The following is a 19,362-nucleotide window of genomic DNA, read 5'->3' on the forward strand; positions in this document are numbered from 1 at the left end:
TCGGAAGAGGTCAAAGGCATGGATGCACTTCACAGTTCAGAAAGATGATCCTGATCATGCTAATTGCAACTACTGTGATGTTGTACTGGGTTGCAAATCCGCATCGGCAGGTACTGCTTCTTTAGTCAACCATTTGAAGATTTGCAAAAAGAATCTTGCCCACATATGTAGCACTCAGTCCGAGCTTACCTACCAAGTTAGCGAATATGGTAATTCGGTGGTTCCTTGGCAATACATTGAGAAAGAAGTTAGAGAAGCATTTGCTCGCATGATAGTGATAGATGAGCTTCCATTCATATTTGCAGAGAAAGAAGGTTTTAGGTTGTTTGTGGCTAAAGCGTGCCCAAGGTTCACTATACCATCTAGGACAACTATGTATAGAGATATCATTGCTCTTTATGAAGCTGAGAAAGCTATGCTTAGAAAATATTTCATTGGATCACGTCAAACTGTTTGCCTCACCACTGATACATGGACATCAAAAAGACAACAAAGCTACATGGTCCTTACTGCACATTTCATTGATTCTGGGTGGAATCTTAGAAAAAAATTTATTAACTTTGTCTTGGTAGATGGACACAAAGGGGATGGCATTGGGAAATCATTAGAAAAATTACTTATTGAGTGGGGCATTGAGCTAGTGTGCACTATTACTGTTGATAATGCAAGTTCTAATGACACTTGCTTAGCCTACATGAAGAGGTCTTTGACTAATAGGGGCTGTACACATGCAAAAAGTCAGTATCTTCACATGAGGTGTGTGGCACATATTGTTAATCTAGTGGTCCAAGATGGGCTAAAGATAATGTGCCATCCAATAAACAGAATTCGAAGTGCTATCAAGTTTGTGAGAGCCTCCCCAACTAGATTGGATTTATTTAAAAAGTGTGTGCAGCTTAGCAAGGTAGCGAGTAAAGGTTTAATTAATATTGATGTGGCTACTAGATGGAACTCCACATTTATAATGCTAGAGACTGCTGAGAAATTTGAGAGGGCATTTAAGCAATATGCACTTCAGGATCCCAACTACAAGACTGAGTTAGAAAAAACTGGTCCAGAACCTAAGCCTGATACTCCTGATCAGCGGGGTCCTCCAACTCAAAGTGATTGGGTGTATGTTTGTGAGTTCAAACAATTCCTCCAACACTTCTATCTCCTCACTAATAAGGTTTCTGGCACTAAGTACGTTACAGCCAACACCTTCTTGGAAGATATTGCTGATGTACATTTTATGTTGGGTGAATGGAGTGATCATGTGATTTGTGGTGATGATGAAATATTTAAGTGCATGACTACCAAGATGAAAACCAAGTATGAGAAGTACTGGGGTGATCCTGAAAAGATGAACAAGTATATATTCATTGCTGCCATCCTTGATCCAAGGTATATGGTTGATTGGTTGTTGTTCATTTGTCAAATATATATAGCTGTTGTTCTTAATGCCCTTCTAACTTGTCTTGTCTTGTCTTAATTCTTTATGCAAGGACCAAGGAATCTCATTTCTTTAAAGACATGATTGAAGACACCTATGGCAGTATAATAGGTAATAGAATCTTGACATCTTCCCACAATGAATTTGTCTCTCTTTTTGGAGAATATAGAGAATTATATGGAACCAGTACTCCTAGCCGTCCTAGGGAATTAGCATCACAAGCTCGTCCTAGTGCAAATGCTTCTGAAAATTCTCTAGTGAGGTCACGATACAACCAGAAAAGAATGAGAGTTTGCGGAGAGGGCAGCACTAGCACAAATACCAGAACTGAATTAGACAAGTACCTAGCTGAGGACACAGAAGAGTTGACTGCTGAATTTGACCTTCTTGAATGGTGGAAGTGCAATGCTCCTCGCTTTCCCGTCCTTTCAAAAATGGCTCGTGATATACTAGCAATCCCCATCTCTGCGGTTGCTTCTGAATCAGCTTTCAGCACTAGTGGTCGTATTCTCGATGACTTCAGAAGCTCTTTAACACCAGCGACACTACAGTCGTTGATATGCACACAAGATTGGTTGCGTTCTAAGGGTGTGTTTGGTAGCATGTATGGACCTAGCCTAGTTGTTCTCATGTCATACATGCTGAGTGTAGACATGCTGAGTCCATGCAGTTGCTGTTGTTTGGCAGTGATGTATGCGTTGAGACATGCTGAGCTGAGATTTTGTTTGGTAGCCTGCATGTGTTTAGACATGCTGAACAATTTCAAATTCTGAATATATTTTTTGAATGATGAACAAAATCGAAAAAATCTCAACACAAATTTAAACATATTTTGAAAATTTAAATAAAATTTGATATTCTAAACTTTTTTGGAAAATTAAAATAAATTTTGAAATTCTTTTTTTAATTTGAACATATTTGAAATTACGAGTTTTTTTTGAAAATTTAAACAAAATTTGAAAATTTTATAAAAAAATAAAATACTATTTTTTTTCAAAATTCAAACAAATTTTGATTTCCTTTTGAAATTCCGAACATTTACAATTTTTTTAGAAAAATTGAAATTTCAAATATTTATTGAAAATTCAAACAAATTTTGAAATTATGATTTTTTTTGAAAATTTAAACAATTTTGAAATTCAAACTTTTCATTTTTTTTGAAATTCTAAGGTTTTTCGAAAATTTAAACAAATTTTGAAATTCTGATTCTTTTTGAAAAAATAAACATATCTGGACGTGGTCTGGTCGGTGGGGACGAGTGTCAGGGCCAGCATAGCTGCCTCGATGCACCCTGTCTGGGGTGCATGAGATGAGCATGGCTGAGGGCACTTTTATGCATCAGATGAGCATAGCTCAGATGAGCCCATGCACCCTACCAAACAAGCAAAAGTGGGTCGGATTGGGAACTTTTGCCCTCATGCACCCTCCATGCACCCTACCAAACACACCCTAAGTGTATCAATGTTGAAGCTGATCTTGCTGAGTTGACCAGGCTGGAGGAAGGTATTTAAATGAATGTGTATTTCAATTACTTCAATGATCATGCAACATTAATGCTATTTAATTGATCATGCAATATTTCTGTTGTTTTTGTAGAAGTGGGTGCCATTCATTTAAATGATAGTGTTACAATATCGATTGATTGATCTTCATGCATGGAGCTGGAGTGGAAAATTGCTGCCTGAAGCCCTGAAGTGATGAAACAAATGCCATTTTATCTCAATCTGCACCTTTTGTTTCTTTGTCGTGTGTTGCACATGTACTGTACTGAAGTTTGTTATCTCGAGCTGGAGCTGAACTTTGGTTGTTCCAGAATTTGCACTTTGTACTGAAGTTTGTTATCTTGATGTACTGGGCATGTACTGGGCCTTTCAAAAATGGCTCGTGATATACTATTACTAGCAATCCCCATCTCTATGTTCCAGAACTTTGCTTGTAGCCTTGTACTGGGCATGTTTAGTTTTGCTTGTGCTTGTACTGGACAAGTTTTTGTTCCAAAATTTCTTCGTATGGTTTCATTGGACATGTACTAAATTAGTGCTTGTAGTTGTAATCGTAGTCTTCTACTAGATTGTTGTACTGGAACATAAATTCTTACATGTTTCAGAATTTCTTCAAGTAGGTAACCAGGTTGTAGTTGTATTGGACAAGTACTAAATTTGTTTTTCCATGTGGTCAAACCATGTGTTGATTAAAAATTCGCGTCAACTTTGATTATTTTGGTTATTACCGAAACCAAACTGAAAGCAAATGGTTATTGCCGAAACCGAACCGTATCTATGTATACAATCGTATAAATCAAAGTATAAAAACCGTATAAACCGAATCGAATCAAACCGAAAAAACCGAATGCACAGGCTGATCGTACGCGCGGTCCCGAACGCGCCGAGGCCGAGCCGGACATTGCCGGACCGGATCTCGGCGTAGTAGGTGCCCCGGGGCGCTCGCGGACGCCGCGGTAGCCAGACGATCCCCGGCGGCGCGGCGACATGGTGGCGGGGCAAGGAAGCGACAGAGGGAGCGGGGAGAGCGCGCGTGACAGTGTGAAGACCGCGTGACGAGCGTCATAATTTATAGGCACGTCGGAAGCGGTGCGCTAAATCTAGCGCGCGAGCTGCCGCCTTTTTCCACACGCGTAATTGTTTTCTGCGCGCTACTTTTCTGTCATCGCTGAAGCGTGCCAAAAAGCCTCGCGCGCTAAAGTGACAATTTATGGCGCGCACGCGTCTTTTGGCGCCGTGGTTGGAGATGCTCTTATACGATGGCGGCTTGATGCGCTTGTGGCAGTCCACGGTCAGATCAGGCAAAACGGGGTGGTGTCCTTGAAGTGGCCGGGCGGTGGCAAGCGAAGCAGGTCGTACCATAACCGGCAGGGCCCTCCTCCGAGCTAGGAGGAGGAAGGGCCCCAGAGACCGAACTCGCATCGTGAGGTCCGTGCTTCCTCGATGGACCAGATGCACGGCGGTGGCGCCGGCAGGCGGGTGAAGGTGGTGGGGAAGGTAGAGAGGCTCGACGGGCAGTCGCTGACCTACTCCGAGTTCGTCGACCGCTTCATGAAGCCGAACCTCCCCGTCGTCCTCACGGGCCTCACCTCCTCCTGGCCATCCTGCGAGGACTGGACGTTCGCCGGCCCCGACGACCGCCGCCGCCCCAACCTCCCCTTTTTCGCGCAAAACTTCTCCTCCCCTCGCGTTCAGGCACCCACCAGCTGACCTTCTCCTCTTGTGCGAGTCCTCGTTTCACTAGCCAGATGAATCGTTTTAGATTTATCATAGTTGTTGATTTCGCAGGTTGCCGACTGTTCCGCCAGGGAGTACACGGACCACAAGCGGCTAGAGATGTCCATGCAGGAATTCGTGGACCATTGGGTTAGGAATTCGAATACTGTTTCAAGCAGCGGTCATTGTGAAGCTTCCTCGCTTTACCTGAAGGATTGGCATTTTGTTAAAGTATGTCCTGATTCCAGAGTATACCTTGTTCTCTACGCTTATTTGCTATTGAATTTATGGTACCCTCGTTAATGACTGATACCTAAAAAAGTCTGTAACATTAAGTTATTATATGAATTTCTTCACTTTTTTTTTGCGGGAATGAATTTCTTCACTTCTTGTTCAAACATCTTATGATAATAGTGTATTATTGCTATGACTACCCAAAATCAATAACATCAAAGCCATGGTGGGATTGATGCTGCAATAGCTGTGCAAAAATATTAGCGGTGTGACAAACTAGAATTTGTGTCGCTATTTGTTTGAGTTGCCAGTGATTAGCAGTCATCTCCAGCATGACTCATTAACACTTGTTCGGATTTAAAATCGCCCTTTTGCTGCCACGTTTTATGTGCTGAACTGCAACACTGTTTTCAATACCAATTGTCTACTGGTTTGGTAGTTGTTTAGATTAGATTGCATTATTGCAATGCCTTTTTTTGGATGGTATGTGCATATGTCTGCTCATAAGATTGAGATCCAGCTCTCTGCTATCTCAAACATTTGAATTCATCCTACCCTTTTCTTTCTTGAAGCTGACATTTCATCTCCTGCTCTATGTGGTTATATTGCATCTTGCCTTGATCTTCCAGGAGTACCCTGATTATGTCGCATACACCACACCACCGTTCTTCGTCGATGATTGGCTCAACATGTATCTTGACAGTCATCCCATGCATAGAGATTCTGACATTGCCAACCACAAAAATGAAGTAAACTGTGCTGACTATCGATTTGTTTACATTGGAGCAAAAGGTAACTTCTATTTTTTAAAATCCTGTTCTATTCCGTGCTTTACGAAATTGGGATTCTGTGCTTCTGTACGCTATCCTATGTTACAGGTGAATGTATCATCGCTCATAATTATAACTGTGATTTGATGTTTAGGAACTTGGACCCCTCTTCATGCTGATGTTTTTAGGTCATACAGCTGGTCAGCAAATGTGTGTGGGAGAAAACTATGGCTCTTTCTGGCACCATCGCAGAGTCATCTTATATTTGATAGGTAATTTTAACCTGGGCACTCCTTATGCATTACATTCTATGTGGCTAATCCGACATGGAATTAGCATCAGACATGAACAGAACACATAACCTCCATGAGATTTTGAGCTGCCAATAAGAGGAAAACTGATTCACTGCATACTCCTGGACCCTGTTCCTCATTAGCTGATTAACTCGGAAGTTAGAAATACTAGTGACTCAAAAATTTTTTCCTGTGTTCTGTGATGCTACATAGTGCAATGATGGCAACTCACTCTTTACTAGGTTGAGTTGTCTCTGATCAGCAATATCATGAATTACAAATTTGTTGGCCCTCTATACAAAGGTAATGGTGTATTATATGCTTGTTTGTTTTTCATGCAACTTATGCTTACTCTTATGGTTTATCATATATTTGTTTTTCGCCAAAAGAAACTTAAATTAAAACAAGGGTAATTTATTTTGCAAATAACATGGGTTTGTTTAGACCTTGTACATTCAATTAATAGTCACAACTTCCGGTCGGAGTTTAACAGCCTCAGCTGGGTCATTCCAGATGGATGTAAAGTTCTAAAGCGTATGACCTTATTTCTGTTTCCAGGATTTCATGGCATCTGTTGTCTAACTTGTTTTAAGAATGAATTGATTTTGGGTATTTGTGTTGGCATAATTTTTCAGTGCAGTTTCTTGGTAATTGATTTCTGTATGCCAATTGAGGTTACCTTGGCATTTGATGACATTTTGTCAAATCTGGGCTGTCTATTTGTTCTAGTCATAATACTTTGCATTGTTACTCAACCAGTAATTTGTAGGAACCTACGATCATCGGTTTATGACATAAATGAAGATGTTTCTGAAAAGCAGTTTCCTGAATTCAATAAGGTACCCCCCTCCGACCCCCTGTGCGTCTTGGTAGTAACCACGGTGTGTACTCATGTTATTAAGATTCTTTTGTAGGCTGAATGGATAGAGTGTATTCAAGAGCAGAATGAAATCATTTTTGTGCCCAGTGGGTGGTACCACCAAGTCTATAATCTGGTAAATGTTTCCATCTTCACCGAGTGTTTATGCATTTGTTATTTAATATATAAGGTTTAATGTTACTAACTTGCTAACTTGCTATGTTATACAAGTTGATATATATCCTTATTGGATTACATCTGTATGGCAAATGAGAACAACCAAGCATATGAGTGCGAGAAGTAGAAATCCTGATCATTGGATCAGATCCGGGTTGCTAAGATTTGGACACTAAAAGCAGTTGACACATCCTTGGGTTATTGGGTAGTTATGCTTAATTCTACATTTACTCTCACACCTTTCAGTCATCCAGTGTAAGCAATCTGTCTTGGTATTATGGTACTCCCTCCTTTCTGGTTTATAAGGCTTATCTCAACTTTTTTGTTTTTCCAATTTAGAGGGCTCATCTCCATCTCATTTTTAGTTTCCAATGCGCATTAAATCTTTGCATGCAAGAACTAAAAAGGAACACACCAATGCATGTAATATTCCTACTCATCTAGTGGCCAAGCAGGCATGCACTGTAATTAATCCAAATTAATGCACAAGTTTAATTGGGGTAGTTTTGTAAAGTACGAGATAAATTCCTCCACTCTCAAAATCCCATGGTTGACGAGATTTGAGATTTGAGCCCTATAAACCGGAAGGGAGGGAGTATATATCATCACATTTGTCCAAGAATAGTGGATTGCCCCCGCGTCGTCTCCTGGCGACACGGGAGGCCATCCATCGCGTTGCCACAGCCGTCCTCCCGGTGCCCCTCCTGTCTCGCCGCTGCTTGAGGCCCTGCCGGCGAAGCCGAGCGGGTTCGAGGACGGCGGTGGCGGGGCGTTCTCCTGGCTCGCCTTCTCTCTCCCAGCATGGGGCCTGTACGGCCATGGCGGCTGGGTTCCTTGGCTGGATTCTATGGGAGACTGCGGAGCTGGTGCAAGGCGTGTTTTGGCGGGCGGTTGGCATGGGTCGGTGGCGGTGGGGCGGCCTTAATTCATGGTGGGATGGCTGGTGGCTGGCGTGCACCGAGGCAGCGATTGATCTGAAGCGGCAATGTTCTTGGGCGACGCAACGCGAGGCAACATGGCCAGGGAGCAATTTTGTTTGACATCCTCCGTCGAGATCTGATGCTCCCGAGACTGCTGGCCCAAAGGCGGCTAGGCTGCGGCGATGGAGGTCCATGGTGTCGATCTTGCGGCTAGCGGCAGCTGCGCTTCGTATGGGCAATGTTGATCGGCCATTCGTGCTCCGGCTTTGACCACATCGACCTCTGGACCTACGGGCCTGGGTAGGGCTCTCTCCGGTGAGGTGGTAGTCAGCGATGATGTCTTCAGCTGCTAGTGTTGGTCCTTGGCGACTACTATGACCTGCGGCGGCGGACTCGTTGCGGATTGTGATGCCCATCGAAAGGTATTCATGAGGGTTCATCTCTCCGAACCCGGTGGCCGGCCTCGGTAAGGAGATGCAAACTATAGATGACGACTTGAAGCAGAGGGATGGTTGTGCGGCTGCGCCTGGGACCGCTGAAAAGTGGTGGCGACAACACATAAGTGACGTCAATGGAGGTGCTACGCAAGCACCCGGTATCGAGTTCCGGGGCGAATGCCTAGGTCTCCGTGATGGATATACCTGGCAGTGACGATGTTTGATGTCGTTACCTTGTTGAAGGCATTGCTCGGATAAGCTCGGATTGGTTCTTCAGGGTGAAAACCTAGATCTGACCTTTGCTGGTTGGATCCGGTGACGACGGCGCTTCAGCGTTGCTCCCTTCTTGAAGGCGTACCGTTGAAGAATCTCGTCGTCCATGTGGTGTCATGAGATGGTTGGTGCGGATATGGCAATTTCTATAGTTTGCCAATCGCGGATCGGATTGCTTTAGGTTTTCTTTTTTCCTCGCCATGCATAGCTTTCGTCTTATATGACTTTGCTATTTGTCGGGGTGTTTTTTTATGTGCGTGCTTTCATGTTGGCTGTGTGCATCATACCTATGCAGAGGCCGCGTGTGTGCTCATTATGTTTTGTATCCTTTTGATGCTCCATTTTGAGCAAATAAAATCCACCCTTTGTCGAAAAAAAATCATCACATTTTGATCCACTTGGGAATTTCCGATTCTGCTATTTTAGACGTGGTTTCTACCAGATACACCCTGCATAGCTGGAACTGATGCAGTTATTCCTTGTTATAACTTTTGATATTCTTAACTTGTACCAAAAGAGCTTCAATCATATGAATCTGTCCCATGTGACATTAAAAATGGTGAAACTAGTGACCGTTGACATCATGAACGACCATATGCTCTTATTAACTAATTTATTGACATCATGTTAGGTGCACGTATCAGAGCATCTCCAACTGCGCCCGCAACACCCCCCCCCCCCCCCCCAATGCCCTTTTTTATCGCCGGTGTGAAAAAAACGGCCTAGTCGCGCCCCCAGAAGCCCAGTTTTCGCCGGTTAGGGCCTAATTTGGCGCCGGCGCGAATCCGGCACACTGGGGGCACCCCGGGGCGCCGGGGGAAACATTTTTGGCGCAAAAGCCTAGTAGACCGGCCGAGTCAGCGACTAGGCGCATTCGTCGTCCTCATCGCCTCGGTTTCCTGCGGGGAATCAATGCTAAGGCTGCCGCCGGTCAGTCTTGCATTGATTCCTCACGAGCGGTGCAGTGAAGGCGCGCCAACGCGCGTCCCGCCCCCTCCCCCCACGCGTACACATGGCGGTCGCCCGCTCGCCGCCGACCCGCGGCTATAAAAGCCGCCCCTCCATCGCCAGTGGCCTCACACTTCCTCGCCACAGCCCCTCTTCCCCTCTCGCCGCCGACGCCCCTCTCGCCCTCTTAACGCCGACGACCCTCTACCCTCTCTCCCCGCCGACGACCATGGCCGAGCGCTACCCCGGCGACGGAGCGACGGCCAACGGCTTCGGCCGCCGCCACCTGCACGAGGACGAGGCCCGCCTCCTCTACGAGGCGGACTACCCGGCGCCACCGGACATGTGGGTGCCGGGTTCGTGGAGGTTGAGCGCCGGCGGAGTCCCGGTGCCACGGCCGCCCTCTGGAGTTTTAGTTTGTTTTTTTAATTATGTTTTCAGTTTGTACAAATTTCAATGAAACCGGCTGAATTTCCTCCAAATTTGTCTCTTTGGCTGAATTTGGTTTTCAAAAAGCGGCGTCTAGGGCGGCCTTGGGTCGGCAACTAGGAACTATAGCCCCCCACGCCGATTTTTTCGCTGGCTCACCCCCAGGTGGCGCTATTTCAAGCGCCTGGGGGCCGAACGAGTGGAGATGCTCTCAGTAACATTGGTGTAGCTTTCTCTGGTGACCTTTAATATATCAATGCAGCGACTCGTATTATTCTTACACCTCCTCTGTTTTACATTCTATTGTTTTCTAATCAACATTTGTGAACTGCAAGCTGCTTATTTCTTTTGCTCCTCCACCATTTACTGCAGGAGGATACTATATCTATCAACCATAATTGGTTCAATGCCTACAACCTTCATTGGGTGGTGAGTAGACGTGTATATGTCAAGTTTATTTCACAGACTAACATAATTCTTGCTAAAGAGTACAAATTCACAGTGGAACTTGCTTCATGAAGACCACAAAGTTGCAAAAGAGTATATTGAAGACATCCGCGATATATGTGATAATTTTGAGGCGCTTTGTCAACGCAACTTGGCAGCAAATACAGGTAAGATTCTAATGTGTGGATTAATCACCTGAACAATCAAATGGCGTGTTTACCTTCTCTGCTGACATGCTGTTGTTTTTCTTTTTTCAGGCATGAACTTCCATGATTTCTTCATTTTTATCACACGGTTTGTTTTGGTCAATGTAATTGAGCTTTACCATGTCCAAGAGCCCGAGGATGCTAAAGTCAATTTGCCAGAAGCCACTCACCATTATGTGTATAACCTTATGCAAATTCGGGAAGTTGCATCTAAAATGATTTCTGCAGATGCTTTCAGTATTGAGAATCTTTGTGTTATCTCGGAAGGAAATCGGAGTGCTATGTCAGATGTTACAAAAATATTAAAAGACGATGGCTTCAGAAGGCTATGGATGACATTGTCCGAGGCGTATGAATGCATTCGCAGGGGGCAAAGAATTTTGTACGAAGTGAGATATTTAAATCAGGAAGGCTGTTTGTCGGTGACCTGTTCGAAATCTGATTGTAATGTTGTTGATCGCATTACATTTTTTATGCGTGAAATTCATGGACCTGAGGATCTGGTGAGGTTAATTGATACTGCTCTACCCGAGAGATAATTGTAAGCGCATAATGCGTGCGTAAACTTCCATGCATTTATAACCACTGTTGGATTTTGGTAAGACTAGCTACAATGAAGAGTAACATACACTAGTAACATACACATATTTCTGGATATGTTACTACCTTTATAGTGGGTAGTAATATAACTATGGTAACATGCAAAGCTTCATTTATTATGTTATAGACTCATATTGCATTGGAACATGTGATGTTATCGTAACTAGTTAAGTTACTACAACTCCCTCTTTCCTCATTAACTCATTGCCACATAAGCAAATTTGCTGAGGTGGACTTGATGTTACTGCTGAAATTACTCGCACTGTGGCTAGTCTAAGCAGGACTATGTGGGGACTTTCATAACCAGCCTATTTTGGATAGACCTTGAGTTTTTTACGGAGACGGCGACAAGCGTGAGTAATTGTGGATATAAATTGTGACAGATGTGGCAATAATAGAAAATAAAAAGTATCTTGAAGTCTAATTCAGTTTAGTTAATGTCAATACTACATCTAGCTATTTGCTTCATGCACATAATGACATATGCATAAGGACGCACCTGAGGACGTGACGTGCTCGAAGTTGTTAGTATTTTATCGGTCCGCCTCCAGTAATCAACCGTACATGCATCTAGCTGCTTGCCTTCAGTTGATAAGCATGCATCCAGCTAATTGTCATCCGGTGCCCTTATCACCCAGATATTACTTCTGGCGTTAGTTATAGCGGCAGCGACCGCGGTGCTTCAATGTGATAAAGCCATCTTTGCTGGAGTTTCCAGTCAAGGAAGACGACATGGTGATTTCTGAGTACAGTATGGGCGGAGGGCGGCGCAGGAACGGTGCAGGCGCTCGACGACGAACGGTAGCCAGAGCAGTGGATCAGTGATGGATCAGGTTTTTCTGGATCATGATCTTGTGGTTGCATGCATTGGTTTTCTATACTTCCCATATGGCCGTATTGTTGGCGGTTAGAAGGACCAAGTTTTTTTTTTTCAAAAAGGGGTTTACCCCAGTCTCTGCATCAGAACGATGCATACGGCTCATATTATTAAAAACATAATCCAGTAGCAAAGTCGTCAAGTATCGAGGTGCGAAAATAAACAAAAAGCTTGAAAGAGCGAAAACCCAAAGCCACAACCGGATGGCAAGCACAATAGGAGCACTACATGCCTATCCTATTACATGACCGCCATCCAAACCGGTTGAAAATATACTGCGCTACCATCTCCCATCGGGTAGACGCAGTAACCAAACGCTCTCTGGCCTCCGTCGGAGTGAGTAGCGACCACATACGGATGAACGTCGTGACCCTGAAGATAACCTGCAAAAAGTGAATGTTTGTTGATCGGTTAAATACTAAATCATTTCTCCAGTTCCATACTGCCCAAAGTAAAGCACAAACGCCAACACGAATGTGTCTTGCAGTATCGGAATCAACTCCGTCAAGCCATGCTCCAAATAACATGTTGATAGAGGTGGGCTGATTAATATTAAACGCAATATGAATCGACCGCCACAGAATCTTAGCCAACGGACAATCGAGAAAGAGGTGTTTGATGTTTTCGTTATGATCGCAAAAGCTACACCTAGAAGAGCCCATCCAGTTGCGTCTTGCCAGATTATCCTTAGTCAAAATGACTTGTTTATGCACAAACCACATAAACACTTTGATTCGTAAGGGAACCTTTATTTTCCAAACGTGAATCGAAGAAGGGACAACGCTAGAGTTAATGACATCCAGATACATAGATTTAACCGAGAACACACCATTCTTAGTAAGTTTCCAATACAGCTGATCTGGTTGCTGGGACAGCCTGACCTCCATCAAACGTCTAACAAGGTGGAGCCAGGCCTCCCAATGATTTCCAACTAGCGTCCTCCGAAAACTAATATTGAGGGGAGTGGATTGTAAAACAGTTGCAACGTAGGCTTCTCTACGTCGCACAATGTTGTACAAAGTAGGATATTGAAGTGCAAGGGGAGTCTCCCCAAGCCACGTATCCTCCCAAAACCTCGTAGTGGCACCATTCCCGACAATAAATTTTGACTTGTTGAAAAAAAAGTTGTTTGACTCTCATCAAACCCTTCCAAAAAGGTGAGTCGGAAGGCCTCACGTTTACCTGGGCCAAGGTTTTAGCATAAAGATACTTATTGCGGAAAATTTGTGCCCAAGTGATAGAGACTAAGGTGTCCCGATGTTTCGATGAGATGGTGGCTATCGTTTTCTGTGGGAGTCGACCTTGACGATCCGACTACGAACGTGCGAGACGTCGCGCCTTAGCAATCGCTAAACCAATTTCCGAGGGTTATTGACCACGCCGGAGCACGATCAACCTGACCACGAGGGTCTGTTTCCTGCGAGCAAACGAAGAACAAGCAAGAAACTGAGATTGCAATCGGGATATTGCGAATATAAGATGAAAGCTTTATTGATCAAGGTGGGGTTCTGTGACGTCTTGGTCTGGTCGTTGGACACAAACGAAGTACGCGAAGTTGCAGCTATGCCGAACTTTTAATCTAAACAAAACCCAAAGTCTAAACGATGCCCTAAGGGCTGTATATATGGAGGAAGAGGGGGGGAATTTCGTGGCCCTTGAGGGTGGGGTCCGAAACCAACCCTAACTCTTGTTTCCCCACACATACGGACTCTAAAAATAGCCTATACTTAAGTATTTCGAAATTACATGGGCCTGGCCCATTAATAAGGTGACGCAGCACCTAGAATAGCCTATGGACGAATATTATGAAGTGGCATCTTGTATATTTCGTCCAAGGCTTCATGCACTCCTTATGGCGGCTTCAAAGTCCTGAAATCATCACTTGTAACTCCGTTTTTGATCCCCTTGCGCATGCCATCAACTCCATGCGTGTTCTTGCTCCAATGTTCATCCTTCTCCAAGCTAGGCCCTTCATTTGTAAGCAAAACAAATGTATCCAATTTAGGCAGCATCATAATCTCATGAACATTAGAATCATTACCAAGAAACGAAAGTACCTGGTAATTTAATTAGCGTGCGCGAGCTCTAGTAATTGGTCTAGTATATGTAACAGTAGGGGCTGTGGGTGTAACAATGGTATTGATGTCCTCATCATCCTCCCCTTCTTGAAATGAAGTCGTCCTCGACGGAAGCTCATCTTCCTCACCCAAATAAGGCTTCAAATCTGCAATGTTAAACGTGGGACTAACCCCAAAATCTGCAGGTAGCTCAAGTTTATATGCATTATCATTTATTTTCTCTAACACCTTAAAAGGACCATCAGCACGTGGCATTAGCTTTGATTTGCGTAGATTAGGAAATCTATCTTTACGCAAATGTAACCAAACAAGATCTCCAGGCGCAAACACAACATGTTTTCTACCCTTATCTCCAGCAAGTTTATATTTAGCATTCATACGCTCAATGTTTTCCTTAGTTAACTCATGCATTTTTAAAATCAATTCAGAACGTTCTTTAGCATCAAAATTAACCTTCTCTGAAGATGGAAGAGGCAACAAATCAATAGGTGCACGAGGTAGGAAACCATACACAATTTCAAAAGGGCACATCTTAGTAGTAGAATGCAATGAACGATTATAAGAAAATTCAATATGAGGCAAGCATTCTTCCCACATTTTCTTGTTATTCTTCAAAATAGCCCTAAGCATAGTAGACAATGTTCTATTGACTACTTCAGTTTGTCCATCAGTTTGGGGGTGACAAGTAGTACTAAAAAGTAGCTTAGTCCCCAACTTAGCCCATAAACATCTCCAAAAGTGGCTAAGAAATTTAGTATCACGATCTAAAACAATAGTATTTGGCACACCATGTAAGCGAATAATTTCACGAAAGAACAAATCAGCAACATTAACAGCATCATCGCTTTTATGACATGGTATAAAGTGTGCCATTTTCGAGAACCTATCCACGACAACAAATATGCTATCCCTCCCCTTCTTTGTTCGAGGTAAACCTAAAACAAAGTCCATAGATATATCCTCCCAAGGAACACTAGGTACAGGCAAAGGCATATATAAACCATGAGGATTGAGTCGTGACTTAGCCCTTTGACATGTAGTGCAGCGAGTAACAAAACGCTCAACATCCCGTCTCATCTTTGGCCAAAAGAAATGTGTAGCAAGTATATCCTCCGTCTTCTTGACGCCAAAGTGTCCCATTAATCCTCCTCCATGCGCCTCCTGCAACAACAAAAGACGAACGGAGCTTGCTGGAATGCATAGCTTGTTAGCACGAAACACAAATCCATCGTTAAGAACGAACTTGTTCCAAGTTCTCCCTTCCTTACAATTCTGCAATACATCTTTAAATTCAGCATCATGAACATATTGATCTTTGATGGTCTCCAAACCAAATATTTTAAAGTCAAGTTGTGAAAGCATAGTATAACGACGAGACAAGGCATCAGCAATAACATTTTCTTTACCCTTCTTGTGTTTAATGACATAAGGGAAAGTCTCAATGAATTCAACCCATTTAGCATGTCTACGGTTCAGTTTTGCTTGACTTTTAATGTGTTTCAAAGATTCATGATCAGAATGTATAACAAATTCCTTGGGCCATAAATAATGTTGCCATGTTTCTAAGGTCCGAACAAGAGCATATAATTCTTTATCATAAGTAGAATAGTTCAGACTAGGCCCACTCAATTTTTCAGAAAAGTATGCAATAGGTTTTCCATCTTGTAATAACACACCTCCTAATCCAATTCCACTAGCATCACATTCAAGCTCAAAAGTCTTATTGAAATTAGGAAGTTGGAGTAAAGGAGCATGTGTCAACTTATCTTTCAATACCGTGAAGGCTTCTTCCTGTGCGATACCCCAAACAAAAGGCACATCCTTCTTTGTAAGCTCGTTGAGAGGTGCAGCAATGGTGCTGAAATCTCTCACAAAACGCCTATAAAAACCAGCGAGGCCAAGGAAACTCCTCACTTGTGTGACCGTTTTGGGCTGCGGCCAACTCTCAATAGCTTCAATCTTGGCTTTATCAACTTCAATTCCCTGTGGAGTAACAACATAGCCAAGAAAAGATACTCGGTCGGTGCAAAAGGTGCACTTTCCAAGGTTTCCAAACAAACGTGCATCACGTAGAGCAATAAAAACAGCACGTAAATGTTCCAAATGTTCCTCCAAAGATTTGCTATAAATCAATATGTCATCAAAGTAAACTACCACAAATCGTCCAATGAAAGCACGTAAAACTTCGTTCATTAACCTCATGAAAGTACTAGGTGCATTAGTTAACCCAAAAGGCATGACTAACCACTCATATAATCCAAACTTAGTTTTAAATGCTGTTTTCCATTCATCTCCCAATTTCATACGAATTTGATGGTATCCACTACGCAAATCAACTTTGGAGAATATTGTAGAGCCACTCAATTCATCAAGCATATCATCTAGCCTAGGAATAGGATGACGATAACGAATAGTAATATTATTTATGCCTCTACAATCAACGCATATACGCGACGTACCATCCTTTTTCGGCACTAAAATGATAGGAACAGCACAAGGACTAAGGGATTCGCGTATATAACCTTTGTCGAGCAGTTCTTGTACTTGACGCATAATCTCCTTCGTCTCCTCTGGATTGGTACGGTATGGTGCACGGTTGGGTAGCGAAGCACCGGGAATTAAGTCAATTTGATGCTCAATCCCTCGAATAGGTGGTAATCCCGGTGGCACGTCTTGTGGAAAGACGTCAGCGAACTCCTGCAAAATGTTAGTGACAGCAGGGGGCAAAGAGGAAGGCACGTCCTCGAATGAAAATAATGCCTCTTTGCACACAAAAGCATAGCAAAAAGATTTGCTGAAATCTAGCTCATCAATATCAGATTTGGTGGCAAGTAAACATGCACTTTTCAATTTAATTTCAGAAACAACAGTAGATGGTTTATTATTAGGCTTCATTTGGTGCTCAAATTCTTTTGCCACAATCTGATTTTCACTCTTATTTGTCTCCTGTTTTGCTTTATTAGCTCTATTAATATCATCTTTCAAAATGGAATCAGGAGTCATAGGAAGCAAAGTAATATTTTTATCGTTATGAACAAGAGTATACTGATTGTTTCTACCATGGTGTACAGAATTTTTATCAAATTGCCATGGTCTACCAAGTAATAAGGAACATGCTTGCATAGGTACCACATCACAATCAACATAATCAGCATATGTAGAGATACTAAAATGCACACGAACAGTACGTGTTACCTTAACCTTGCCGCTGTTGTTGAACCATTGGATGTAGTAAGGATGTGGATGTGGTCTTGTGGTGAGAGATAGCTTCTCCACCATCTCCATGCTAGCCAAGTTATTGCAGCTCCCTCCATCTATGATCACGCGAACAGAACGTTCCTTCACAACTCCCTTTGTATGGAACAAATTATGCCTCTGATTTTGCTCAGCTTGTGTAACCTGCACACTCAAAACACGTTGAGCAACTAAACTTTCATACCTGTCAGCATCTTCAGGAGCCATGTATTGCATCTCATGATCAGAATCGTCTCCACCGTGTTCGTCACGTGTAATAAGAGCCAAAGTCTCCTCATCATAGTCACTAGCGGACTCATACCCACCATCCTCAGTAACAATCATCACACGCTTAGATGGGCATTCTCTCGCATAATGACCTCCACCCTTGCAATGTCGACAAATAATATCATGTGTTTGCCCTGTTGATGCCATGGATGAAGAAGAGCTCTTTGCAGGCCCAGAAGGTGTGCTCTTGGCAGATAGTGGTGATTGTGCTTGCTTTATTGTATCACGGTTGGAGGTGGCGGCCGATGGAGGTGCCGGTGTAGCAGAACGTGTGGAAGTAGATGATGCACGTGGTGTCCATGATGAAGGTCGACCTGCAGAAAAGTTAGTCCGCGCCAATGCCTGTCGATCCTGCACTTCACGTTCAGCTTTACAAGCAAGATGGAATAAACGAGTGATATTAGTATACTCCTTATACTCTAGAATCGTCTGAATTTCTCTATTTAATCCACCCATAAAACGTGCAAGCATAGCTTCATTCTCCTCAACAATACCACATCTAATCATGCCAGTTTGTAATTCCTGATAATATTCTTCTACAGAATTTTTTCCCTGTCTTAAGCGCTGCAATTTTTGAAGTAATTCACGTTGATAATATGGTGGAACCCAACGAGTACGCATAGCAGTTTTCAAAGCAGCCCAAGTAGCCGGAATAGGATATAATCTACAATGCTCAGACCACCAAACACATGCAAAACTAGTGAAAGCACAAACAGCAGCAGGAACACGTCTCTCCTCGGGATATTGTAAACATGTAAATCGTTGTTCAGTTTCTAACTCCCAAGTAAGATATATATCAGGAACATATCTACCCTCAAATGGTGGAATATTCAATTTTAGTTTAGGGAGATGGTCATGATCTCGTACCTGAGGGTGAGCCCTACCATTGCCATTATTTGCATGTGGACGACCTGGTGGTTGCTGTGCTAGTGGTGGCACGTAGTTCTATTTTTGATCAACCTCATCCTCATAATCTCCCACATAATCATCCTCCTCCACATCAACGGTAGGAGCCATAGAAGTATCAACAGCAGCACCAGCGGTTTGGCCCGACTGAAGAGGGACACGGCTCGCTCGGCGGAGGGCTGTTTCCCGACGTGGAGGTAGTCGGTGTTGTTGCTGTTGTTGCAGAGGTGCGGCAGGAGCAGCCGGTGGTGGTGGTGGAAAACGCGAAAGCAATTCAGCAAACTTGTTATCGAGCTTTGTTTCAAACGTCTTCTCCATGCCATCTATCTTCTCCATGGCCTCTTCAAATCTGTTTATCACATCTTGCACCTGTCCATTCATCATTTGCTGAAACGTATCATGAAGCTCCTTGTTCGTCAAGTTCTCCCAGTCAGTCTCGTCGGCTTGTGATCCTGGCATGGTTAGCAGCAATAGAAACACACAAGAATATGATCCTACAGACTACTAACAAGTGGTGGTGGTGGCGGGTGTCACAAATCCGTCAAGAAAATCTCAAATTCTTACCAGTTCTTACCCAGCAGCAGGCGGTGATCGGCAACCGTTGTAGTCAAAAACTCTCAAAAGCTTGGATAGAGCGATTGCCAGGGAGAGTCAAACGCACGACGTAGATGTATGTGGAGCTGGGAAGGCTTATAGTATGGTAGCAAAAAGGGTCAGCAATAATCAATTCAGAGAT

The 19,362-nt window shown here is 43.3% G+C and overlaps 1 protein-coding gene across 1 annotated transcript; it reads left to right on the forward strand.

The window, feature by feature from the left end:
* The first annotated feature begins 4,203 nt into the window (after window positions 1–4,203).
* On the forward strand, window positions 4,204–11,367 carry LOC125543964 (2-oxoglutarate (2OG) and Fe(II)-dependent oxygenase superfamily protein). Its single transcript, XM_048707478.2, has 9 exons — window positions 4,204–4,629; window positions 4,723–4,881; window positions 5,514–5,676; window positions 5,809–5,926; window positions 6,717–6,786; window positions 6,862–6,942; window positions 10,363–10,419; window positions 10,493–10,604; window positions 10,695–11,367. Exons 1-9 carry the CDS (start codon window positions 4,378–4,380, stop codon window positions 11,180–11,182), a joined length of 1,500 nt encoding a protein of 499 aa, XP_048563435.1. The 5' UTR covers window positions 4,204–4,377; the 3' UTR covers window positions 11,183–11,367.
* Window positions 11,368–19,362: the final 7,995 nt, after the last annotated feature.

Source organism: Triticum urartu, chromosome 3A, assembly GCF_056163025.1.
Source record: "Triticum urartu cultivar PI428250 chromosome 3A, HENAU_Tu73, whole genome shotgun sequence".
Taxonomy (NCBI): domain Eukaryota; kingdom Viridiplantae; phylum Streptophyta; class Magnoliopsida; order Poales; family Poaceae; genus Triticum; species Triticum urartu.

What these genes read in the sequence shown, in the direction of transcription:
- LOC125543964 (XM_048707478.2), top strand. Translation starts at nt 4,378, where the DNA reads ATGGACCAGATGCACGGCGGTGGCGCCGGCAGGCGGGTGAAGGTGGTG. An exon ending in AGGATTGGCATTTTGTTAAA is followed by an intron (nt 4,882 to 5,513) that starts GTATGTCCTGAT and finishes TTGATCTTCCAG; the next exon opens with GAGTACCCTGATTATGTCGC. An exon ending in AGTTTCCTGAATTCAATAAG is followed by an intron (nt 6,787 to 6,861) that starts GTACCCCCCTCC and finishes ATTCTTTTGTAG; the next exon opens with GCTGAATGGATAGAGTGTAT.